At 36.6% G+C, this 25,000-nt stretch overlaps 2 protein-coding genes across 2 annotated transcripts; both read right to left on the minus strand.

Annotated features, from left to right (window-relative positions):
- Window positions 1–13,477: 13,477 nt before the first annotated feature.
- On the minus strand, window positions 13,478–14,940 carry LOC135820694 (bromodomain-containing protein DDB_G0280777-like; the record flags this gene model as incomplete). The annotated part of the gene is made up of 2 exons (XM_065333699.1): window positions 13,478–14,152; window positions 14,338–14,940. Coding segments are annotated over 2 exons (1,278 nt in total), but the record flags the coding sequence as incomplete, so codon positions are not given.
- Window positions 14,941–16,660: 1,720 nt separating this feature from the next.
- LOC135820697 (UPF0746 protein DDB_G0281095-like) lies at window positions 16,661–17,185 on the minus strand (the record flags this gene model as incomplete). The annotated part of the gene is made up of 1 exon (XM_065333702.1): window positions 16,661–17,185. A coding segment is annotated over one exon (525 nt), but the record flags the coding sequence as incomplete, so codon positions are not given.
- Between the last annotated feature and the right edge of the window lie 7,815 nt (window positions 17,186–25,000).

A 25,000-nucleotide genomic window follows, 5' to 3' on the forward strand; every position in this document is an offset into this window, starting at 1 on the left:
GTTGCTGTTGTTGTGGTTTTGGTTGTTGTTGTTGTTGTAGTTGTTGATGTTTTTGCTGTTGTTGTTGTTGTTGTTGCTGTTGTTGTTATTGTTGTTGTTGTTGTTGTTGTTGTTGTTGTTGTAGTTGTTGTTGTTTTTGAATTTTGAAGTCTATATTCTCACGGTGGTGTTGCTGTTGTTGTGGTTTTTGTTGTTGTTGTTGTTGTAGTTGTTGATGTTTTTGCTGTTGTTGTTGTTGTTGTTGTTGCTGTTGTTGTTATTGTTGTTGTTGTTGTTGTTGTTGTTGTTGTTGTTGTTGTTGTTGTTGTTGTTGTTGTTGTTGTTGTTGTTTTTGAATTTTGAAGTCTATATTCTCACGGTGGTGTTGCTGTTGTTGTTGTTTTGGTTGTTGTTGTTGTTGTAGTTGTTGATTTTTTTGCTGTTGTTGTTGTTGTTGTTGCTGTTGTTGTTGTTGTTGTTGTTGTTGTTGTTGGTGTTGTTGTTGTTGGTGTTGGTGTTGTTGTTGTTGTTGTTGTTGTTGTTGTTGTTGTTGGTGTTGTTGTTGTTGGTGTTGGTGTTGTTGTTGTTGTTGTTGTTGTTGTTGTTGTTGTTGTTGTTGTTGTTATTGTTGTTGTTGTTGTTGTTGTTGTTGTTGTTGTTGTTGTTGTTGTTGTTGTTGTTGTTGTTGTTGTTGTTGTTTTTGAATTTTGAAGTCTATATTCTCACGGTGGTGTTGCTGTTGTTGTTGTTTTGGTTGTTGTTGTTGTTGTAGTTGTTGATGTTTTTGCTGTTGTTGTTGTTGTTGTTGCTGTTGTTGTTGTTGTTGTTGTTGTTGTTGTTGTTGGTGTTGTTGTTGTTGGTGTTGGTGTTGTTGTTGTTGTTGTTGTTGTTGTTGTTGGTGTTGGTGTTGTTGGTGTTGGTGTTGTTGTTGTTGTTGTTGTTGTTGTTGTTGTTGTTGTTGTTGTTGTTGTTGTTGTTGTTGTTGTTGTTGTTGTTGTTGTTGTTGTTGTTGTTGTTGTTGTTGTTGTTGTTGTTGTTGTTGTTGTTGTTGTTGTTGTTGTTGTTGTTGTTGTTGTTGTTGTTGTTGTTGTTGTTGTTGTTGTTGTTGTTGTTGTTGTTGTTGTTGTTGTTGTTGTTGTTGTTGTTGTTGTTGTTGTTGTTGTTGTTGTTGTTGTTGTTGTTGTTGTTGTTGTTGTTGTTGTTGTTGTTGTTGTTGTTGTTGTTGTTGTTGTTGTTGTTGTTGTTGTTGTTGTTGTTGTTGTTGTTGTTGTTGTTGTTGTTGTTGTTGTTGTTGTTGTTGTTGTTGTTGTTGTTGTTGTTGTTGTTGTTGTTGTTGTTGTTGTTGTTGTTTTTGAATTTTGAAGTCTATATTCTCACGGTTGTGTTGCTGTTGTTGTTGTTTTGGCTGTTGTTGTTGTTGTAGTTGTTGATGTTTTTGCTGTTGTTGTTGTTGTTGTTGCTGTTGTTTTTATTGTTCTTGTCGTTGTTGTTGTTGCTGTTGTTGTTGTTTTTGAATTTTGAAGTCTATCTTCTCACGGTGTTGTTGCTGTTGTTGTGGTTTTGGTTGTTGTTGTTGTTGTAGTTGTTGATGTTTTTGCTGTTGTTGTTGTTGTTGTTGCTGTTGTTGTTATTGTTGTTGTTGTTGTTGTTGTTGTTGTTGTTGTAGTTGTTGTTGTTTTTGAATTTTGAAGTCTATATTCTCACGGTGGTGTTGCTGTTGTTGTGGTTTTTGTTGTTGTTGTTGTTGTAGTTGTTGATGTTTTTGCTGTTGTTGTTGTTGTTGTTGTTGCTGTTGTTGTTATTGTTGTTGTTGTTGTTGTTGTTGTTGTTGTTGTTGTTGTTGTTGTTGTTGTTGTTGTTGTTGTTTTTGAATTTTGAAGTCTATATTCTCACGGTTGTGTTGCTGTTGTTGTTGTTTTGGTTGTTGTTGTTGTTGTAGTTGTTGATGTTTTTGCTGTTGTTGTTGTTGTTGTCGCTGTTGTTGTTATTGTTGTTGTTGTTGTTGTTGTTGTTGTTGTTGTTGTTTTTGAATTTTGAAGTCTATATTCTCACGGTGGTGTTGCTGTTGTTGTTGTTTTGGTTGTTGTTGTTTTTGAAGTTGTTGATGTTTTTGCTGTTGTTGTTGTTGTTGTTGTTGATGTTTTTGCTGTTGTTGTTGTTGTTGCTGTTGTTGTTATTGTTGTTGTTGTTGTTGTTGTTGTTGTTGTTGTTGTTGTTGTTGTTGTTGTTGTTGTTGTTGTTGTTTTTGAATTTTGAAGTCTTGATTCTCACGGTGGTGTTGCTGTTGTTGTTGTTTTGGTTGTTGTTGTTGTTGTAGTTGTTGATGTTTTTGCTGTTGTTGTTGTTGTTGTTGCTGTTGTTGTTATTGTTGTTGTTGTTGTTGTTGTTGTTGTTTTTGAATTTTGAAGTCTATATTCTCACGGTGGTGTTGCTGTTGTTGTTGTTTTGGTTGTTGTTGTTGTTGTCGTAGTTGTTGATTTTTTTGCTGTTGTTGTTGTTGTTGTTGTTGTTGCTGTTGTTGTTATTGTTGTTGTTGTTGTTGTTGTTGTTGTTGTTGTTGTTGTTGTTGTTGTTGTTGTTGTTGTTGTTGTTGTTTTTGAATTTTGAAGTCTATATTCTCACGGTGGTGTTGCTGTTGTTGTTGTTTTGGTTGTTGTTGTTGTTGTAGTTGTTGATGTTTTTGCTGTTGTTGTTGTTGTTGTCGCTGTTGTTGTTATTGTTGTTGTTGTTGTTGTTGTTGTTGTTGTTGTTGTTTTTGAATTTTGAAGTCTATATTCTCACGGTGGTGTTGCTGTTGTTGTTGTTTTGGTTGTTGTTGTTTTTGAAGTTGTTGATGTTTTTGCTGTTGTTGTTGTTGTTGCTGTTGTTGTTATTGTTGTTGTTGTTGTTGTTGTTGTTGTTGTTGTTGTTGTTGTTGTTGTTGTTGTTGTTGTTGTTGTTTTTGAATTTTGAAGTCTTGATTCTCACGGTGGTGTTGCTGTTGTTGTTGTTTTGGTTGTTGTTGTTGTTGTAGTTGTTGATGTTTTTGCTGTTGTTGTTGTTGTTGTTGCTGTTGTTGTTATTGTTGTTGTTGTTGTTGTTGTTGTTGTTTTTGAATTTTGAAGTCTATATTCTCACGGTGGTGTTGCTGTTGTTGTTGTTTTGGTTGTTGTTGTTGTTGTCGTAGTTGTTGATTTTTTTGCTGTTGTTGTTGTTGTTGTTGTTGTTGCTGTTGTTGTTATTGTTGTTGTTGTTGTTGTTGTTGTTGTTGTTGTTGTTGTTGTTGTTGTTGTTGTTGTTGTTGTTGTTTTTGAATTTTGAAGTCTATATTCTCACGGTGGTGTTGCTGTTGTTGTTGTTTTGGTTGTTGTTGTTGTTGTAGTTGTTGATGTTTTTGCTGTTGTTGTTGTTGTTGTTGCTGTTGTTGTTGTTGTTGTTGTTGTTGTTGTTGGTGTTGTTGTTGTTGGTGTTGGTGTTGTTGTTGTTGTTGTTGTTGTTGTTGTTGTTGTTGGTGTTGTTGTTGTTGGTGTTGGTGTTGTTGTTGTTGTTGTTGTTGTTGTTGTTGTTGTTGTTGTTGTTGTTATTGTTGTTGTTGTTGTTGTTGTTGTTGTTGTTGTTGTTGTTGTTGTTGTTGTTGTTGTTGTTGTTGTTGTTTTTGAATTTTGAAGTCTATATTCTCACGGTGGTGTTGCTGTTGTTGTTGTTTTGGTTGTTGTTGTTGTTGTAGTTGTTGATGTTTTTGCTGTTGTTGTTGTTGTTGTTGCTGTTGTTGTTGTTGTTGTTGTTGTTGTTGTTGTTGGTGTTGTTGTTGTTGGTGTTGGTGTTGTTGTTGTTGTTGTTGTTGTTGTTGTTGGTGTTGGTGTTGTTGGTGTTGGTGTTGTTGTTGTTGTTGTTGTTGTTGTTGTTGTTGTTGTTGTTGTTGTTGTTGTTGTTGTTGTTGTTGTTGTTGTTGTTGTTGTTGTTGTTGTTGTTGTTGTTGTTGTTGTTGTTGTTGTTGTTGTTGTTGTTGTTGTTGTTGTTGTTGTTGTTGTTGTTGTTGTTGTTGTTGTTGTTGTTGTTGTTGTTGTTGTTGTTGTTGTTGTTGTTGTTGTTGTTGTTGTTGTTGTTGTTGTTGTTGTTGTTGTTGTTGTTGTTGTTGTTGTTGTTGTTGTTGTTGTTGTTGTTGTTGTTGTTGTTGTTGTTGTTGTTGTTGTTGTTGTTGTTGTTGTTGTTGTTGTTGTTGTTGTTGTTGTTGTTGTTGTTGTTGTTGTTGTTGTTGTTGTTGTTGTTGTTGTTGTTGTTGTTGTTGTTGTTGTTGTTGTTGTTGTTGTTGTTGTTGTTGTTGTTGTTGTTGTTGTTGTTGTTGTTGTTGTTGTTGTTGTTGTTGTTGTTGTTGTTGTTGTTGTTGTTGTTGTTGTTGTTGTTGTTGTTGTTGTTGTTGTTGTTGTTGTTGTTGTTGTTGTTGTCGTTGTTGTTGTTGTTGTTGTTGTTGTTGTTGTTGTTGTTGTTGTTGTTGTTGTTGTTGTTGTTGTTGTTGATGTTTTTGCTGTTGTTGTTGTTGTTGTTGTTGCTGTTGTTGTTGTTGTTGTTGTTGTTGTTGTTGTTGTTGTTGTTGTTGTTTTTGAATTTTGAAGTCTATATTCTCACGGTGGTGTTGCTGTTGTTGTTGTTTTGGTTGTTGTTGTTGTTATAGTTGTTGATGTTTTTGCTGTTGTTGTTGTTGTTGTTGCTGTTGTTGTTGTTGTTGTTGTTGTTGTTGTTGGTGTTGTTGTTGTTGGTGTTGGTGTTGTTGTTGTTGTTGTTGTTGTTGTTGTTGTTGTTGTTGTTGTTGTTGTTGTTGTTGTTGTTGTTGTTGTTGTTGTTGTTGTTGTTGTTGTTGTTGTTGTTGTTGTTGTTGTTGTTGTTGTTGTTGTTGTTGTTGTTGTTGTTGTTGTTGTTGTTGTTGTTGTTGTTGTTGTTGTTGTTGTTGTTGTTGTTGTTGTTGTTGTTGTTGTTGTTGTTGTTGTTGTTGTTGTTGTTGTTGTTGTTGTTGTTGTTGTTGTTGTTGTTGTTGTTGTTGTTGTTGTTGTTGTTGTTGTTGTTGTTGTTGTTGTTGTTGTTGTTGTTGTTGTTGTTGTTGTTGTTGTTGTTGTTGTTGTTGTTGTTGTTGTTGTTGTTGTTGTTGTTGTTGTTGTTGTTGTTGTTGTTGTTGTTGTTGTTGTTGTTGTTGTTGTTGTTGTTGTTGTTGTTGTTGTTGTTGTTGTTGTTGTTGTTGTTGTTGTTGTTGTTGTTGTTGTTGTTGTTGTTGTTGTTGTTGTTGTTGTTGTTGTTAGACTTGAGTGATTTTTTGACTATGTATTCAACATGCTCCGCCCAACGGAGGTCATGCTGAAAGATTATTCCGAGGTGTTTGTGTTTTTGTGCTACGGTAAGCGGACTATTCCTGAGGGTGATCTGGTTGTTGTTGTTGTTGTTTTGGCTGTTGTTGTTGTTGTAGTTGTTGATGTTTTTGCTGTTGTTGTTGTTGTTGTTGCTGTTGTTTTTATTGTTGTTGTCGTTGTTGTTGTTGCTGTTGTTGTTGTTTTTGAATTTTGAAGTCTATCTTCTCACGGTGTTGTTGCTGTTGTTGTGGTTTTGGTTGTTGTTGTTGTTGTAGTTGTTGATGTTTTTGCTGTTGTTGTTGTTGTTGTTGTTGCTGTTGTTGTTATTGTTGTTGTTGTTGTTGTTGTTGTTGTTGTTGTTGTAGTTGTTGTTGTTTTTGAATTTTGAAGTCTATATTCTCACGGTGGTGTTGCTGTTGTTGTGGTTTTTGTTGTTGTTGTTGTTGTAGTTGTTGATGTTTTTGCTGTTGTTGTTGTTGTTGTTGTTGCTGTTGTTGTTATTGTTGTTGTTGTTGTTGTTGTTGTTGTTGTTGTTGTTGTTGTTGTTGTTGTTGTTGTTGTTGTTGTTTTTGAATTTTGAAGTCTATATTCTCACGGTTGTGTTGCTGTTGTTGTTGTTTTGGTTGTTGTTGTTGTTGTAGTTGTTGATGTTTTTGCTGTTGTTGTTGTTGTTGTCGCTGTTGTTGTTATTGTTGTTGTTGTTGTTGTTGTTGTTGTTGTTGTTGTTGTTTTTGAATTTTGAAGTCTATATTCTCACGGTGGTGTTGCTGTTGTTGTTGTTTTGGTTGTTGTTGTTTTTGAAGTTGTTGATGTTTTTGCTGTTGTTGTTGTTGTTGCTGTTGTTGTTATTGTTGTTGTTGTTGTTGTTGTTGTTGTTGTTGTTGTTGTTGTTGTTGTTGTTGTTGTTGTTGTTGTTGTTTTTGAATTTTGAAGTCTTGATTCTCACGGTGGTGTTGCTGTTGTTGTTGTTTTGGTTGTTGTTGTTGTTGTAGTTGTTGATGTTTTTGCTGTTGTTGTTGTTGTTGTTGCTGTTGTTGTTATTGTTGTTGTTGTTGTTGTTGTTGTTTTTGAATTTTGAAGTCTATATTCTCACGGTGGTGTTGCTGTTGTTGTTGTTTTGGTTGTTGTTGTTGTTGTCGTAGTTGTTGATTTTTTTGCTGTTGTTGTTGTTGTTGTTGTTGCTGTTGTTGTTATTGTTGTTGTTGTTGTTGTTGTTGTTGTTGTTGTTGTTGTTGTTGTTGTTGTTGTTGTTGTTGTTGTTTTTGAATTTTGAAGTCTATATTCTCACGGTGGTGTTGCTGTTGTTGTTGTTTTGGTTGTGGTTGTTGTTGTAGTTGTTGATGTTTTTGCTGTTGTTGTTGTCGTTGTTGCTGATGTTGTTGTTATTGTTGTTGTTGTTGTTGTTGTTGTTGTTGTTGTTGTTGTTGTTGTTGTTGTTGTTGTTGTTGTTGTTGTTGTTGTTGTTGTTGTTGTTGTTGTTGTTGTTGTTGTTGTTGTTGTTGTTGTTGTTGTTGTTGTTGTTGTTGTTGTTGTTGTTGTTGTTGTTGTTGTTGTTGTTGTTGTTGTTGTTGTTGTTGTTGTTGTTGTTGTTGTTGTTGTTGTTGTTGTTGTTGTTGTTGTTGTTGTTGTTGTTGTTGTTGTTGTTGTTGTTGTTGTTGTTGTTGTTGTTGTTGTTGTTGTTGTTGTTGTTGTTGTTGTTGTTGTTGTTGTTGTTGTTGTTGTTGTTGTTGTTGTTGTTGTTGTTGTTGTTGTTGTTGTTGTTGTTGTTGTTGTTGTTGTTGTTGTTGTTGTTGTTGTTGTTGTTGTTGTTGTTGTTGTTGTTGTTGTTGTTGTTGTTGTTGTTGTTGTTGTTGTTGTTGTTGTTGTTGTTGTTGTTGTTGTTGTTGTTGTTGTTGTTGTTGTTGTTGTTGTTGTTGTTGTTGTTGTTGTTGTTGTTGTTGTTGTTGTTGTTGTTGTTGTTGTTGTTGTTGTTGTTGTTGTTGTTGTTGTTGTTGTTGTTGTTGTTGTTGTTGTTGTTGTTGTTGTTGTTGTTGTTGTTGTTGTTGTTGTTGTTGTTGTTGTTGTTGTTGTTGTTGTTGTTGTTGTTGTTGTTGTTGTTGTTGTTGTTGTTGTTGTTGTTGTTGTTGTTGTTGTTGTTGTTGTTGTTGTTGTTGTTGTTGTTGTTGTTGTTGTTGTTGTTGTTGTTGTTGTTGTTGTTGTTGTTGTTGTTGTTGTTGTTGTTGTTGTTGTTGTTGTTGTTGTTGTTGTTGTTGTTGTTGTTGTTGTTGTTGTTGTTGTTGTTGTTGTTGTTGTTGTTGTTGTTGTTGTTGTTGTTGTTGTTGTTGTTGTTGTTGTTGTTGTTGTTGTTGTTGTTGTTGTTGTTGTTGTTGTTGTTGTTGTTGTTGTTGTTGTTGTTGTTGTTGTTGTTGTTGTTGTTGTTGTTGTTGTTGTTGTTGTTGTTGTTGTTGTTGTTGTTGTTGTTGTTGTTGTTGTTGTTGTTGTTGTTTTTGAATTTTGAAGTCTATATTCTCACGGTTGTGTTGCTGTTGTTGTTGTTTTGGCTGTTGTTGTTGTTGTAGTTGTTGATGTTTTTGCTGTTGTTGTTGTTGTTGTTGCTGTTGTTTTTATTGTTGTTGTCGTTGTTGTTGTTGCTGTTGTTGTTGTTTTTGAATTTTGAAGTCTATCTTCTCACGGTGTTGTTGCTGTTGTTGTGGTTTTGGTTGTTGTTGTTGTTGTAGTTGTTGATGTTTTTGCTGTTGTTGTTGTTGTTGTTGTTGCTGTTGTTGTTATTGTTGTTGTTGTTGTTGTTGTTGTTGTTGTTGTTGTAGTTGTTGTTGTTTTTGAATTTTGAAGTCTATATTCTCACGGTGGTGTTGCTGTTGTTGTGGTTTTTGTTGTTGTTGTTGTTGTAGTTGTTGATGTTTTTGCTGTTGTTGTTGTTGTTGTTGTTGCTGTTGTTGTTATTGTTGTTGTTGTTGTTGTTGTTGTTGTTGTTGTTGTTGTTGTTGTTGTTGTTGTTGTTGTTGTTGTTTTTGAATTTTGAAGTCTATATTCTCACGGTTGTGTTGCTGTTGTTGTTGTTTTGGTTGTTGTTGTTGTTGTAGTTGTTGATGTTTTTGCTGTTGTTGTTGTTGTTGTCGCTGTTGTTGTTATTGTTGTTGTTGTTGTTGTTGTTGTTGTTGTTGTTGTTGTTTTTGAATTTTGAAGTCTATATTCTCACGGTGGTGTTGCTGTTGTTGTTGTTTTGGTTGTTGTTGTTTTTGAAGTTGTTGATGTTTTTGCTGTTGTTGTTGTTGTTGCTGTTGTTGTTATTGTTGTTGTTGTTGTTGTTGTTGTTGTTGTTGTTGTTGTTGTTGTTGTTGTTGTTGTTGTTTTTGAATTTTGAAGTCTTGATTCTCACGGTGGTGTTGCTGTTGTTGTTGTTTTGGTTGTTGTTGTTGTTGTAGTTGTTGATGTTTTTGCTGTTGTTGTTGTTGTTGTTGCTGTTGTTGTTATTGTTGTTGTTGTTGTTGTTGTTGTTTTTGAATTTTGAAGTCTATATTCTCACGGTGGTGTTGCTGTTGTTGTTGTTTTGGTTGTTGTTGTTGTTGTCGTAGTTGTTGATTTTTTTGCTGTTGTTGTTGTTGTTGTTGTTGCTGTTGTTGTTATTGTTGTTGTTGTTGTTGTTGTTGTTGTTGTTGTTGTTGTTGTTGTTGTTGTTGTTGTTGTTGTTGTTGTTTTTGAATTTTGAAGTCTATATTCTCACGGTGGTGTTGCTGTTGTTGTTGTTTTGGTTGTGGTTGTTGTTGTAGTTGTTGATGTTTTTGCTGTTGTTGTTGTCGTTGTTGCTGATGTTGTTGTTATTGTTGTTGTTGTTGTTGTTGTTGTTGTTGTTGTTGTTGTTGTTGTTGTTGTTGTTGTTGTTGTTGTTGTTGTTGTTGTTGTTGTTGTTGTTGTTGTTGTTGTTGTTGTTGTTGTTGTTGTTGTTGTTGTTGTTGTTGTTGTTGTTGTTGTTGTTGTTGTTGTTGTTGTTGTTGTTGTTGTTGTTGTTGTTGTTGTTGTTGTTGTTGTTGTTGTTGTTGTTGTTGTTGTTGTTGTTGTTGTTGTTGTTGTTGTTGTTGTTGTTGTTGTTGTTGTTGTTGTTGTTGTTGTTGTTGTTGTTGTTGTTGTTGTTGTTGTTGTTGTTGTTGTTGTTGTTGTTGTTGTTGTTGTTGTTGTTGTTGTTGTTGTTGTTGTTGTTGTTGTTGTTGTTGTTGTTGTTGTTGTTGTTGTTGTTGTTGTTGTTGTTGTTGTTGTTGTTGTTGTTGTTGTTGTTGTTGTTGTTGTTGTTGTTGTTGTTGTTGTTGTTGTTGTTGTTGTTGTTGTTGTTGTTGTTGTTGTTGTTGTTGTTGTTGTTGTTGTTGTTGTTGTTGTTGTTGTTGTTGTTGTTGTTGTTGTTGTTGTTGTTGTTGTTGTTGTTGTTGTTGTTGTTGTTGTTGTTGTTGTTGTTGTTGTTGTTGTTGTTGTTGTTGTTGTTGTTGTTGTTGTTGTTGTTGTTGTTGTTGTTGTTGTTGTTGTTGTTGTTGTTGTTGTTGTTGTTGTTGTTGTTGTTGTTGTTGTTGTTGTTGTTGTTGTTGTTGTTGTTGTTGTTGTTGTTGTTGTTGTTGTTGTTGTTGTTGTTGTTGTTGTTGTTGTTGTTGTTGTTGTTGTTGTTGTTGTTGTTGTTGTTGTTGTTGTTGTTGTTGTTGTTGTTGTTGTTGTTGTTGTTGTTGTTGTTGTTGTTGTTGTTGTTGTTGTTGTTGTTGTTGTTGTTGTTGTTGTTGTTGTTGTTGTTGTTGTTGTTGTTGTTGTTGTTGTTGTTGTTGTTGTTGTTGTTGTTGTTGTTGTTGTTGTTGTTGTTGTTGTTGTTGTTGTTGTTGTTGTTGTTGTTGTTGTTGTTGTTGTTGTTGTTGTTGTTGTTGTTGTTGCTGTTGTTGTTATTGTTGTTGTTGTTGTTGTTGTTGTTGTTGTTGTTGTTTTTGAATTTTGAAGTCTATATTCTCACGGTGGTGTTGCTGTTGTTGTTGTTTTGGTTGTTGTTGTTGTTATAGTTGTTGATGTTTTTGCTGTTGTTGTTGTTGTTGTTGCTGTTGTTGTTGTTGTTGTTGTTGTTGTTGTTGTTGGTGTTGTTGTTGTTGTTGTTGTTGTTGTTGTTGTTGTTGTTGTTGTTGTTGTTGTTGTTGTTGTTGTTGTTGTTGTTGTTGTTGTTGTTGTTGTTGTTGTTGTTGTTGTTGTTGTTGTTGTTGTTGTTGTTGTTGTTGTTGTTGTTGTTGTTGTTGTTGTTGTTGTTGTTGTTGTTGTTGTTGTTGTTGTTGTTGCTGTTGTTGTTATTGTTGTTGTTGTTGTTGTTGTTGTTGTTGTTGTTGTTGTTTTTGAATTTTGAAGTCTATATTCTCACGGTGGTGTTGCTGTTGTTGTTGTTTTGGTTGTTGTTGTTGTTATAGTTGTTGATGTTTTTGCTGTTGTTGTTGTTGTTGTTGCTGTTGTTGTTGTTGTTGTTGTTGTTGTTGTTGTTGTTGGTGTTGTTGTTGTTGGTGTTGGTGTTGTTGTTGTTGTTGTTGTTGTTGTTGTTGTTGTTGTTGTTGTTGTTGTTGTTGTTGTTGTTGTTGTTGTTGTTGTTGTTGTTGTTGTTGTTGTTGTTGTTGTTGTTGTTGTTGTTGTTGTTGTTGTTGTTGTTGTTGTTGTTGTTGTTGTTGTTGTTGTTGTTGTTGTTGTTGTTGTTGTTGTTGTTGTTGTTGTTGTTGTTGTTGTTGTTGTTGTTGTTGTTGTTGTTGTTGTTGTTGTTGTTGTTGTTGTTGTTGTTGTTGTTGTTGTTGTTGTTGTTGTTGTTGTTGTTGTTGTTGTTGTTGTTGTTGTTGTTGTTGTTGTTGTTGTTGTTGTTGTTGTTGTTGTTGTTGTTGTTGTTGTTGTTGTTGTTGTTGTTGTTGTTGTTGTTGTTGTTGTTGTTGTTGTTGTTGTTGTTGTTGTTGTTGTTGTTGTTGTTGTTGTTGTTGTTGTTGTTGTTGTTGTTGTTGTTGTTGTTGTTGTTGTTGTTGTTGTTGTTGTTGTTGTTGTTGTTGTTGTTGTTGTTGTTGTTGTTGTTGTTGTTGTTGTTGTTGTTGTTGTTGTTGTTGTTGTTGTTGTTGTTGTTGTTGTTGTTGTTGTTGTTGTTGTTGTTGTTGTTGTTGTTGTTGTTGTTGTTGTTGTTGTTGTTGTTGTTGTTGTTGTTGTTGTTGTTGTTGTTGTTGTTGTTGTTGTTGTTGTTGTTGTTGTTGTTGTTGTTGTTGTTGTTGTTGTTGTTGTTGTTGTTGTTGTTGTTGTTGTTGTTGTTGTTGTTGTTGTTGTTGTTGTTGTTGTTGTTGTTGTTGTTGTTGTTGTTGTTGTTGTTGTTGTTGTTGTTGTTGTTGTTGTTGTTGTTGTTGTTGTTGTTGTTGTTGTTGTTGTTGTTGTTGTTGTTGTTGTTGTTGTTGTTGTTGTTGTTGTTGTTGTTGTTGTTGTTGTTGTTGTTGTTGTTGTTGTTGTTGTTGTTGTTGTTGTTGTTGTTGTTGTTGTTGTTGTTGTTGTTGTTGTTGTTGTTGTTGTTGTTGTTGTTGTTGTTGTTGTTGTTGTTGTTGTTGTTGTTGTTGTTGTTGTTGTTGTTGTTGTTGTTGTTGTTGTTGTTGTTGTTGTTGTTGTTGTTGTTGTTGTTGTTGTTGTTGTTGTTGTTGTTGTTGTTGTTGTTGTTTTTGAATTTTGAAGTCTATATTCTCACGGTTGTGTTGCTGTTGTTGTTGTTTTGGCTGTTGTTGTTGTTGTAGTTGTTGATGTTTTTGCTGTTGTTGTTGTTGTTGTTGCTGTTGTTTTTATTGTTGTTGTCGTTGTTGTTGTTGCTGTTGTTGTTGTTTTTGAATTTTGAAGTCTATCTTCTCACGGTGTTGTTGCTGTTGTTGTGGTTTTGGTTGTTGTTGTTGTTGTAGTTGTTGATGTTTTTGCTGTTGTTGTTGTTGTTGTTGTTGCTGTTGTTGTTGTTGTTGTTGTTGTTGTTGTTGTTGTTGTTGTTGTTGTAGTTGTTGTTGTTTTTGAATTTTGAAGTCTATATTCTCACGGTGGTGTTGCTGTTGTTGTGGTTTTTGTTGTTGTTGTTGTTGTAGTTGTTGATGTTTTTGCTGTTGTTGTTGTTGTTGTTGTTGCTGTTGTTGTTATTGTTGTTGTTGTTGTTGTTGTTGTTGTTGTTGTTGTTGTTGTTGTTGTTGTTGTTGTTGTTTTTGAATTTTGAAGTCTATATTCTCACGGTTGTGTTGCTGTTGTTGTTGTTTTGGTTGTTGTTGTTGTTGTAGTTGTTGATGTTTTTGCTGTTGTTGTTGTTGTTGTCGCTGTTGTTGTTATTGTTGTTGTTGTTGTTGTTGTTGTTGTTGTTGTTGTTGTTTTTGAATTTTGAAGTCTATATTCTCACGGTGGTGTTGCTGTTGTTGTTGTTTTGGTTGTTGTTGTTTTTGAAGTTGTTGATGTTTTTGCTGTTGTTGTTGTTGTTGCTGTTGTTGTTATTGTTGTTGTTGTTGTTGTTGTTGTTGTTGTTGTTGTTGTTGTTGTTGTTGTTGTTGTTGTTGTTGTTGTTGTTGTTTTTGAATTTTGAAGTCTTGATTCTCACGGTGGTGTTGCTGTTGTTGTTGTTTTGGTTGTTGTTGTTGTTGTAGTTGTTGATGTTTTTGCTGTTGTTGTTGTTGTTGTTGCTGTTGTTGTTATTGTTGTTGTTGTTGTTGTTGTTGTTTTTGAATTTTGAAGTCTATATTCTCACGGTGGTGTTGCTGTTGTTGTTGTTTTGGTTGTTGTTGTTGTTGTCGTAGTTGTTGATTTTTTTGCTGTTGTTGTTGTTGTTGTTGTTGCTGTTGTTGTTATTGTTGTTGTTGTTGTTGTTGTTGTTGTTGTTGTTGTTGTTGTTGTTGTTGTTGTTGTTGTTGTTGTTGTTGTTGTTTTTGAATTTTGAAGTCTATATTCTCACGGTGGTGTTGCTGTTGTTGTTGTTTTGGTTGTGGTTGTTGTTGTAGTTGTTGATGTTTTTGCTGTTGTTGTTGTCGTTGTTGCTGATGTTGTTGTTATTGTTGTTGTTGTTGTTGTTGTTGTTGTTGTTGTTGTTGTTGTTGTTGTTGTTGTTGTTGTTGTTGTTGTTGTTGTTGTTGTTGTTGTTGTTGTTGTTGTTGTTGTTGTTGTTGTTGTTGTTGTTGTTGTTGTTGTTGTTGTTGTTGTTGTTGTTGTTGTTGTTGTTGTTGTTGTTGTTGTTGTTGTTGTTGTTGTTGTTGTTGTTGTTGTTGTTGTTGTTGTTGTTGTTGTTGTTGTTGTTGTTGTTGTTGTTGTTGTTGTTGTTGTTGTTGTTGTTGTTGTTGTTGTTGTTGTTGTTGTTGTTGTTGTTGTTGTTGTTGTTGTTGTTGTTGTTGTTGTTGTTGTTGTTGTTGTTGTTGTTGTTGTTGTTGTTGTTGTTGTTGTTGTTGTTGTTGTTGTTGTTGTTGTTGTTGTTGTTGTTGTTGTTGTTGTTGTTGTTGTTGTTGTTGTTGTTGTTGTTGTTGTTGTTGTTGTTGTTGTTGTTGTTGTTGTTGTTGTTGTTGTTGTTGTTGTTGTTGTTGTTGTTGTTGTTGTTGTTGTTGTTGTTGTTGTTGTTGTTGTTGTTGTTGTTGTTGTTGTTGTTGTTGTTGTTGTTGTTGTTGTTGTTGTTGTTGTTGTTGTTGTTGTTGTTGTTGTTGTTGTTGTTGTTGTTGTTGTTGTTGTTGTTGTTGTTGTTGTTGTTGTTGTTGTTGTTGTTGTTGTTGTTGTTGTTGTTGTTGTTGTTGTTGTTGTTGTTGTTGTTGTTGTTGTTGTTGTTGATGTTTTTGCTGTTGTTGTTGTTGTTGTTGTTGCTGTTGTTGTTGTTGTTGTTGTTGTTGTTGTTGTTGTTGTTGTTGTTGTTTTTGAATTTTGAAGTCTATATTCTCACGGTGGTGTTGCTGTTGTTGTTGTTTTGGTTGTTGTTGTTGTTATAGTTGTTGATGTTTTTGCTGTTGTTGTTGTTGTTGTTGCTGTTGTTGTTGTTGTTGTTGTTGTTGTTGTTGGTGTTGTTGTTGTTGGTGTTGGTGTTGTTGTTGTTGTTGTTGTTGTTGTTGTTGTTGTTGTTGTTGTTGTTGTTGTTGTTGTTGTTGTTGTTGTTGTTGTTGTTGTTGTTGTTGTTGTTGTTGTTGTTGTTGTTGTTGTTGTTGTTGTTGTTGTTGTTGTTGTTGTTGTTGTTGTTGTTGTTGTTGTTGTTGTTGTTGTTGTTGTTGTTGTTGTTGTTGTTGTTGTTGTTGTTGTTGTTGTTGTTGTTGTTGTTGTTGTTGTTGTTGTTGTTGTTGTTGTTGTTGTTGTTGTTGTTGTTGTTGTTGTTGTTGTTGTTGTTGTTGTTGTTGTTGTTGTTGTTGTTGTTGTTGTTGTTGTTGTTGTTGTTGTTGTTGTTGTTGTTGTTGTTGTTGTTGTTGTTGTTGTTGTTGTTGTTGTTGTTGTTGTTGTTGTTGTTGTTGTTGTTGTTGTTGTTGTTGTTGTTGTTGTTGTTGTTGTTGTTGTTGTTGTTGTTGTTGTTGTTGTTGTTGTTGTTGTTGTTGTTGTTGTTGTTGTTGTTGTTGTTGTTGTTGTTGTTGTTGTTGTTGTTGTTGTTGTTGTTGTTGTTGTTGTTGTTGTTGTTGTTGTTGTTGTTGTTGTTGTTGTTGTTGTTGTTGTTGTTGTTGTTGTTGTTGTTGTTGTTGTTGTTGTTTTTGAATTTTGAAGTCTATATTCTCACGGTTGTGTTGCTGTTGTTGTTGTTTTGGCTGTTGTTGTTGTTGTAGTTGTTGATGTTTTTGCTGTTGTTGTTGTTGTTGTTGCTGTTGTTTTTATTGTTGTTGTCGTTGTTGTTGTTGCTGTTGTTGTTGTTTTTGAATTTTGAAGTCTATCTTCTCACGGTGTTGTTGCTGTTGTTGTGGTTTTGGTTGTTGTTGTTGTTGTAGTTGTTGATGTTTTTGCTGTTGTTGTTGTTGTTGTTGTTGCTGTTGTTGTTATTGTTGTTGTTGTTGTTGTTGTTGTTGTTGTTGTTGTAGTTGTTGTTGTTTTTGAATTTTGAAGTCTATATTCTCACGGTGGTGTTGCTGTTGTTGTGGTTTTTGTTGTTGTTGTTGTTGTAGTTGTTGATGTTTTTGCTGTTGTTGTTGTTGTTGTTGTTGCTGTTGTTGTTATTGTTGTTGTTGTTGTTGTTGTTGTTGTTGTTGTTGTTGTTGTTGTTGTTGTTGTTGTTGTTGTTGTTTTTGAATTTTGAAGTCTATATTCTCACGGTTGTGTTGCTGTTGTTGTTGTTTTGGTTGTTGTTGTTGTTGTAGTTGTTGATGTTTTTGCTGTTGTTGTTGTTGTTGTCGCTGTTGTTGTTATTGTTGTTGTTGTTGTTGTTGTTGTTGTTGTTGTTGTTGTTTTTGAATTTTGAAGTCTATATTCTCACGGTGGTGTTGCTGTTGTTGTTGTTTTGGTTGTTGTTGTTTTTGAAGTTGTTGATGTTTTTGCTGTTGTTGTTGTTGTTGCTGTTGTTGTTATTGTTGTTGTTGTTGTTGTTGTTGTTGTTGTTGTTGTTGTTGTTGTTGTTGTTGTTGTTGTTGTTGTTGTTTTTGAATTTTGAAGTCTTGATTCTCACGGTGGTGTTGCTGTTGTTGTTGTTTTGGTTGTTGTTGTTGTTGTAGTTGTTGATGTTTTTGCTGTTGTTGTTGTTGTTGTTGCTGTTGTTGTTATTGTTGTTGTTGTTGTTGTTGTTGTTTTTGAATTTTGAAGTCTATATTCTCACGGTGGTGTTGCTGTTGTTGTTGTTTTGGTTGTTGTTGTTGTTGTCGTAGTTGTTGATTTTTTTGCTGTTGTTGTTGTTGTTGTTGTTGCTGTTGTTGTTATTGTTGTTGTTGTTGTTGTTGTTGTTGTTGTTGTTGTTGTTGTTGTTGTTGTTGTTGTTGTTTTTGAATTTTGAAGTCTATATTCTCACGGTGGTGTTGCTGTTGTTGTTGTTTTGGTTGTGGTTGTTGTTGTAGTTGTTGATGTTTTTGCTGTTGTTGTTGTCGTTGTTGCTGATGTTGTTGTTATTGTTGTTGTTGTTGTTGTTGTTGTTGTTGTTGTTGTTGTTGTTGTTGTTGTTGTTGTTGTTGTTGTTGTTGTTGTTGTTGTTGTTGTTGTTGTTGTTGTTGTTGTTGTTGTTGTTGTTGTTGTTGTTGTTGTTGTTGTTGTTGTTGTTGTTGTTGTTGTTGTTGTTGTTGTTGTTGTTGTTGTTGTTGTTGTTGTTGTTGTTGTTGTTGTTGTTGTTGTTGTTGTTGTTGTTGTTGTTGTTGTTGTTGTTGTTGTTGTTGTTGTTGTTGTTGTTGTTGTTGTTGTTGTTGTTGTTGTTGTTGTTGTTGTTGTTGTTGTTGTTGTTGTTGTTGTTGTTGTTGTTGTTGTTGTTGTTGTTGTTGTTGTTGTTGTTGTTGTTGTTGTTGTTGTTGTTGTTGTTGTTGTTGTTGTTGTTGTTGTTGTTGTTGTTGTTGTTGTTGTTGTTGTTGTTGTTGTTGTTGTTGTTGTTGTTGTTGTTGTTGTTGTTGTTGTTGTTGTTGTTGTTGTTGTTGTTGTTGTTGTTGTTGTTGTTGTTGTTGTTGTTGTTGTTGTTGTTGTTGTTGTTGTTGTTGTTGTTGTTGTTGTTGTTGTTGTTGTTGTTGTTGTTGTTGTTGTTGTTGTTGTTGTTGTTGTTGTTGTTGTTGTTGTTGTTGTTGTTGTTGTTGTTGTTGTTGTTGTTGTTGTTGTTGTTGTTGTTGTTGTTGTTGTTGTTGTTGTTGTTGTTGTTGTTGTTGTTGTTGTTGTTGTTGTTGTTGTTGTTGTTGTTGTTGTTGTTGTTGTTGTTGTTGTTGTTGTTGTTGTTGTTGATGTTTTTGCTGTTGTTGTTGTTGTTGTTGTTGCTGTTGTTGTTGTTGTTGTTGTTGTTGTTGTTGTTGTTGTTGTTGTTGTTTTTGAATTTTGAAGTCTATATTCTCACGGTGGTGTTGCTGTTGTTGTTGTTTTGGTTGTTGTTGTTGTTATAGTTGTTGATGTTTTTGCTGTTGTTGTTGTTGTTGTTGCTGTTGTTGTTGTTGTTGTTGTTGTTGTTGTTGGTGTTGTTGTTGTTGGTGTTGGTGTTGTTGTTGTTGTTGTTGTTGTTGTTGTTGTTGTTGTTGTTGTTGTTGTTGTTGTTGTTGTTGTTGTTGTTGTTGTTGTTGTTGTTGTTGTTGTTGTTGTTGTTGTTGTTGTTGTTGTTGTTGTTGTTGTTGTTGTTGTTGTTGTTGTTGTTGTTGTTGTTGTTGTTGTTGTTGTTGTTGTTGTTGTTGTTGTTGTTGTTGTTGTTGTTGTTGTTGTTGTTGTTGTTGTTGTTGTTGTTGTTGTTGTTGTTGTTGTTGTTGTTGTTGTTGTTGTTGTTGTTGTTGTTGTTGTTGTTGTTGTTGTTGTTGTTGTTGTTGTTGTTGTTGTTGTTGTTGTTGTTGTTGTTGTAGTTGTTGTTGTTGTTGTTGTTGTTGTTGTTGTTGTTGTTGTTGTTGTTGTTGTTGTTGTTGTTGTTGTTGTTGTTGTTGTTGTTGTTGTTGTTGTTGTTGTTGTTGTTGTTGTTGTTGTTGTTGTTGTTGTTGTTGTTGTTGTTGTTGTTGTTGTTGTTGTTGTTGTTGTTGTTGTTGTTGTTGTTGTTGTTGTTGTTGTTGTTGTTGTTGTTGTTGTTGTTGTTGTTGTTGTTGTTGTTGTTGTTGTTGTTGTTGTTGTTGTTGTTGTTGTTGTTGTTGTTGTTTTTGAATTTTGAAGTCTATATTCTCACGGTTGTGTTGCTGTTGTTGTTGTTTTGGCTGTTGTTGTTGTTGTAGTTGTTGATGTTTTTGCTGTTGTTGTTGTTGTTGTTGCTGTTGTTTTTATTGTTGTTGTCGTTGTTGTTGTTGCTGTTGTTGTTGTTTTTGAATTTTGAAGTCTATCTTCTCACGGTGTTGTTGCTGTTGTTGTGGTTTTGGTTGTTGTTGTTGTTGTAGTTGTTGATGTTTTTGCTGTTGTTGTTGTTGTTGTTGTTGCTGTTGTTGTTATTGTTGTTGTTGTTGTTGTTGTTGTTGTTGTTGTAGTTGTTGTTGTTTTTGAATTTTGAAGTCTATATTCTCACGGTGGTGTTGCTGTTGTTGTGGTTTTTGTTGTTGTTGTTGTTGTAGTTGTTGATGTTTTTGCTGTTGTTGTTGTTGTTGTTGTTGCTGTTGTTGTTATTGTTGTTGTTGTTGTTGTTGTTGTTGTTGTTGTTGTTGTTGTTGTTGTTGTTGTTGTTGTTGTTGTTTTTGAATTTTGAAGTCTATATTCTCACGGTTGTGTTGCTGTTGTTGTTGTTTTGGTTGTTGTTGTTGTTGTAGTTGTTGATGTTTTTGCTGTTGTTGTTGTTGTTGTCGCTGTTGTTGTTATTGTTGTTGTTGTTGTTGTTGTTGTTGTTGTTGTTGTTTTTGAATTTTGAAGTCTATATTCTCACGGTGGTGTTGCTGTTGTTGTTGTTTTGGTTGTTGTTGTTTTTGAAGTTGTTGATGTTTTTGCTGTTGTTGTTGTTGTTGCTGTTGTTGTTATTGTTGTTGTTGTTGTTGTTGTTGTTGTTGTTGTTGTTGTTGTTGTTGTTGTTGTTGTTGTTGTTGTTGTTTTTGAATTTTGAAGTCTTGATTCTCACGGTGGTGTTGCTGTTGTTGTTGTTTTGGTTGTTGTTGTTGTTGTAGTTGTTGATGTTTTTGCTGTTGTTGTTGTTGTTGTTGCTGTTGTTGTTATTGTTGTTGTTGTTGTTGTTGTTGTTTTTGAATTTTGAAGTCTATATTCTCACGGTGGTGTTGCTGTTGTTGTTGTTTTGGTTGTTGTTGTTGTTGTCGTAGTTGTTGATTTTTTTGCTGTTGTTGTTGTTGTTGTTGTTGCTGTTGTTGTTATTGTTGTTGTTGTTGTTGTTGTTGTTGTTGTTGTTGTTGTTGTTGTTGTTGTTGTTGTTGTTGTTGTTGTTTTTGAATTTTGAAGTCTATATTCTCACGGTGGTGTTGCTGTTGTTGTTGTTTTGGTTGTGGTTGTTGTTGTAGTTGTTGATGTTTTTGCTGTTGTTGTTGTCGTTGTTGCTGATGTTGTTGTTATTGTTGTTGTTGTTGTTGTTGTTGTTGTTGTTGTTGTTGTTGTTGTTGTTGTTGTTGTTGTTGTTGTTGTTGTTGTTGTTGTTGTTGTTGTTGTTGTTGTTGTTGTTGTTGTTGTTGTTGTTGTTGTTGTTGTTGTTGTTGTTGTTGTTGTTGTTGTTGTTGTTGTTGTTGTTGTTGTTGTTGTTGTTGTTGTTGTTGTTGTTGTTGTTGTTGTTGTTGTTGTTGTTGTTGTTGTTGTTGTTGTTGTTGTTGTTGTTGTTGTTGTTGTTGTTGTTGTTGTTGTTGTTGTTGTTGTTGTTGTTGTTGTTGTTGTTGTTGTTGTTGTTGTTGTTGTTGTTGTTGTTGTTGTTGTTGTTGTTGTTGTTGTTGTTGTTGTTGTTGTTGTTGTTGTTGTTGTTGTTGTTGTTGTTGTTGTTGTTGTTGTTGTTGTTGTTGTTGTTGTTGTTGTTGTTGTTGTTGTTGTTGTTGTTGTTGTTGTTGTTGTTGTTGTTGTTGTTGTTGTTGTTGTTGTTGTTGTTGTTGTTGTTGTTGTTGTTGTTGTTGTTGTTGTTGTTGTTGTTGTTGTTGTTGTTGTTGTTGTTGTTGTTGTTGTTGTTGTTGTTGTTGTTGTTGTTGTTGTTGTTGTTGATGTTTTTGCTGTTGTTGTTGTTGTTGTTGTTGCTGTTGTTGTTGTTGTTGTTGTTGTTGTTGTTGTTGTTGTTGTTGTTGTTGTTTTTGAATTTTGAAGTCTATTCTCGCTCCACATATACTGGCATACACAGAGACATAGACAGCAATAGCGACAACACACAAAGTGAAGGGTAGTTGGCCGCAGCCAGATGTGAACCGGATAACGAGTGAGGTATGGAAGCAAGCAAGGACTGAGAACAGAGTGTCTCAGATAGAATAGTCGTGCCAGTGGATAGCAGAAATAGGCCATGATGCAGAACCACTTGGGACCGTCAGATTAATTTTCCTGGACCGAGCCAGCCGGGAAAAAAAAACCCTCGCGCCGACGGACGCATTTGTGAGGGAAAAAAAACCGGGTGTATATCCCCAATGGCGATTAGGCATCATGTAGGCCTGGCAAGCACATCACGGCAAACAGTGATAAAAAGCATTGATAATATGCACAGAAATAAAGGGTGGGAGGGCAGGGACACTGGTGAGACTCAAAACTGACTGAAGAAGTCAGGAAAAGAAGCGACAACAAAGAACACACCAGATGCCATATTTGCAACTGAAAATATTTCGCGAGAAATCATTTCTCGCCTATCTCGCTGCGCTCGGCCGGCGAGAAATACAACTTCTCGCTCCACATATACTGGCATACACAGAGACATAGACAGCAATAGCGACAACACACAAAGTGAAGGGTAGTTGGCCGCAGCCAGATGTGACTCAGAAAAAGCATAGCGCAGCGAAAACGAGAAAGAAGGCAGAGAGATGCAAACAAGACAGGAAGACTGACAGAAAGAGAGTACGGGACAAAACGAGTAGGCTATGACCTACACAAAGTTTCTCAAAGTCCAAGGACCTAGCACCCTGATCTGGTGCAGTACGTCCCAGTTCAGTGCTGAGGAACCACCCACCAAACTGAGTGTGAGAGCATGTAGGGTGTCTATAGTAGTTCAGGTGTCAGGAACTGGCCAGCCAGGACTTGATAGTGATACGTCCACGCAGTGCACATGAACAAGGCATCTGATTCTCAACCCTGACTGAACAGCAGGTGGCGACTATAAAGATCACAGATAGCAGATATATCGGTTCAGTTTGGGCTGCACAGGATCAATCCTCCCATAGCCAACCCCTGAAGTACTCTAAAGCAGGGAGTAGAGAAGAGAAAGGAGAAAGAACAAGCAGGAAAAGCACACAGAACAGCAGAGTAAGTCATCTGGAAGCAAGAATCATGTACAGGGTTGTACCACGAACAGACTCGGGACAAGTGAAACCCGATAGGGCCGGCATGATTAAAATGCACAGCATAAAATTGTTGGAATTAATCCAGGAATATTCACACAGTGCCGCCAGGCCTCACACAGAACACACAGAGCCTATGCAAGAATCCAGTAAGTTAGGCCTGATCCGAATTTGCAAAGTGCATGCAACACCTGTCCAATCGGACTGGTACAGTGGGCCTATTTTGACTTCGCACAGTAGAGAATGAACTCCTCCAGTAAGACATTTTTACTGGGATACAGCTGATACCACACAGTATGCAAGGCATTCCTCTAATAGGACAGATAATGAAACTGGAACTCAATATTTAACTCTCGGTGACCGAAACGTATAGCCGGTAAGATCATTCTACTGGGACCCGTCCAACATGGTACGTGGCGAACGCATTCATTCATCGAGACGATCATACAGACTCAACTGACATCGCACATTGCACAATACGTCAACTACATGTAGTAAGCCATTGATATTGGGAGGTGGCGGACATTACACAGTACCCAATGCACCCATAGAGACTGTTATGCGGGGACCCGTCTGACATTGTATAGTACACAATCTGATGAGCGAATAAGACTGGAATGAACTCCTCCAGTAAGACATTTTGACTAGGACACAACTGACCCCACGCAGTATGCAAGCACTCCTCCAATGAGACACAATGATACTGGAAATCGACATTATAACTTTCGGTAAACAATACGTACATCCGGTAAGACCATTCTACTGGGACTCAACCCAACATTGTACGTGGCGTAATGCACTCATTCTTTGACACAATCGTACAGAGACACAACTGACATCGTACATTGCACAATACGTCAACTAGTAAGACATTGATATTGGGAGGTGGCGGACACTGCCGGGCTGTAAGTGCCTTACGTTGTACGGTGCATAAGGCGCTCATCCAGTGAGACAGTTATATGGGCACTCATCTGGCGTCGCACAGTGTAGAACACACTCATCCAGGGCGACAGATCTAGAGGGGTTCGGCTGGCATTGGACAGTGCACAATGCACTCTTCCGGTAAGACAGTTATACCGGGCCTCCACCGTCATCTCGCAGTGCACAATGCACTCTTCCAGTAAGACAGTTATACTGGGGATCCTCCGTCATCTCGCAGCGCACAATGCACTCTTCCAGTAAGACAGTTATACTGGGAATCCTCCATCATCTCGCAGTGCACAATGCACTCTTCCAGTAAGACAGTTATACTGGGAATCCTCCGTCATCTCGCAGCGCACAATGCACTCTTCCAGTAAGACAGTTATACTGGGAATCCTCCATCATCTCGCAGTGCACAATGCACTCTTCCAGTAAGACAGTTATACTGGGCATCCACCGTCACCTCGCAGAGCACAATGCACTCTTCCAGTCAGACATACCGGGATCCGTTGGACATCGCACAGCTCCCGATGCACTCCTTCGGTGAGACAGCTCTATCGGGACTCATATGACATTGCACAGCGCATAATGTGCTCGTCAATTCAGACAGTTACACCAGGAATCAACACTGACACTCAGCGCACAATGTACTCATCACGTAAGACAGGTCTGGGATAGCACATCGCACGATGCGTTCATCCAGTAAGACAGTTACACCAGGACATGTCCACCAACACGCTATGCGAAGTACACTCATCCAGAAACACAGTTTTACCACACAGCGCATAATGTGCTTGTCAATTAGGACAGTTACACCAGGAATCATAGCCGACACTCAGTGCACGATGCACTCATCAGGCAGGACCGATCTAACATAGCACAATGCACAATGCGTTCAGTAAGACAGATACAGCAGGACTTGTCCGCCCGCACAGTTTGCGCAGCACACTCATTCCGAAACACAGTTATGCCACCAGCACACAGTGTGCCATACGCGCATTTACTAAAGTTAGCTTCGCATAGGCGAATTTGTAGATTCATCCACTGACGCACACATAATGCACCGACGCTGTACAATGGATATACTGGAAGCGGAACTAGTGTAGTACCCTACCCCGCATAAAGTACTGGAATTGCAAACATTGCCTGTAGGGGTGTAAAGCAATCGAATGATTACTATAATCTGGAGCTTATTCGATTGTACAACTACGCCTGACCACCTACACGTAAGAAAGCACTTTATACCACCATATACAAATCCGGCATGGTTGGCGGCGCTACTCTCGTTACCGAATGATTTGGTGCGTGCCGGAGGAAGAGAAAGGGAGAGACAATCTCCATTATAATAGGATGCTTGGAGTACAGAAACAAGTAATTTCATTCACGACCGCAACAAAGCCCGAACGGAGGTGACTGGAGTACACTATGGCACCAATCTGTTAAACCTATGAGAAAAAGCATACAATAAATTCAACTTATCTGGATAGTCACTGGCGGCAGCCACGATCCGTCATCTGGCCTCGTGATCTCGCGGCTGGCGATGGCTGATTGCCCAGTGGCAGCTGCGGCTGTAGGCTACTGTAGGTACTGCAGTGGTCATTGATTTTGCTGGAGATGGCATCATGGTTTCTTCGTCCTGCCTGTTTTGCGTGCAGCGTAATCATCAGCATCAAATCATCACCACAACATTCCAAACTTTTCCTCCGCAATTCTCAGAAGTTTGTTTCATGTGTATCTCAGGCTCGCGCGATGGTCGATGGATGACATAGCGCCTTGCTGGTGTCTTGCACGGACATGGGGCTTGGCGCCGTCCTTGGTTGCGAACAGTTCGATTTTTTGTTCACACTGTTGTTCGCAGCATTTTTGGCTACGAGTATGAGCGAGGGTTTTGTTTGCTGGAGTTTGGGGTTGAGGCCCGTTCCAGACAATGTCCTCAGCTCCTGGATCTTGTCCTGTGGGTGTTGCGGTTTCAACTGCTGGCTTTCCACGGGTCGTGTCAGATTCCGTTACGCAGGGGACCTGTACGCCTCGGATGTTGGTCAGTTGGATGGCGAAGACGGCGATTCGGGGGACGCGGGGGTAGCCGACGACGATGTGATCGGAGGGGATGTCAAAGGCGCTGAGAAAGAAGCATTATGGTCGAGGGATCCTGACAAAGAAGTTCGTTCAAGGAAAATCCTACGGAGATGGAAAAAACCGGTCCACACTGGTGAGACTCAAAACTGACTGAAGAAGTCAGGAAAAGAAGCGACAACAAAGAACACACCAGATGCCATATTTGCAACTGAAAATATTTCGCGAGAAATCATTTCTCGCCTATCTCGCTGCGCTCGGCCGGCGAGAAATACAACTATTCTCACGGTGGTGTTGCTGTTGTTGTTGTTTTGGTTGTTGTTGTTGTTATAGTTGTTGATGTTTTTGCTGTTGTTGTTGTTGTTGTTGCTGTTGTTGTTGTTGTTGTTGTTGTTGTTGTTGGTGTTGTTGTTGTTGGTGTTGGTGTTGTTGTTGTTGTTGTTGTTGTTGTTGTTGTTGTTGTTGTTGTTGTTGTTGTTGTTGTTGTTGTTGTTGTTGTTGTTGTTGTTGTTGTTGTTGTTGTTGTTGTTTTTGAATTTTGAAGTCTATATTCTCACGGTGGTGTTGCTGTTGTTGTTGTTTTGGTTGTTGTTGTTGTTGTCGTAGTTGTTGATTTTTTTGCTGTTGTTGTTGTTGTTGTTGTTGCTGTTGTTGTTATTGTTGTTGTTGTTGTTGTTGTTGTTGTTGTTGTTGTTGTTGTTGTTGTTGTTGTTGTTGTTGTTGTTTTTGAATTTTGAAGTCTATATTCTCACGGTGGTG

Source organism: Sycon ciliatum, chromosome 7 (assembly GCF_964019385.1).
Source record: "Sycon ciliatum chromosome 7, ocSycCili1.1, whole genome shotgun sequence".
Lineage (NCBI taxonomy): Eukaryota > Metazoa > Porifera > Calcarea > Leucosolenida > Sycettidae > Sycon > Sycon ciliatum.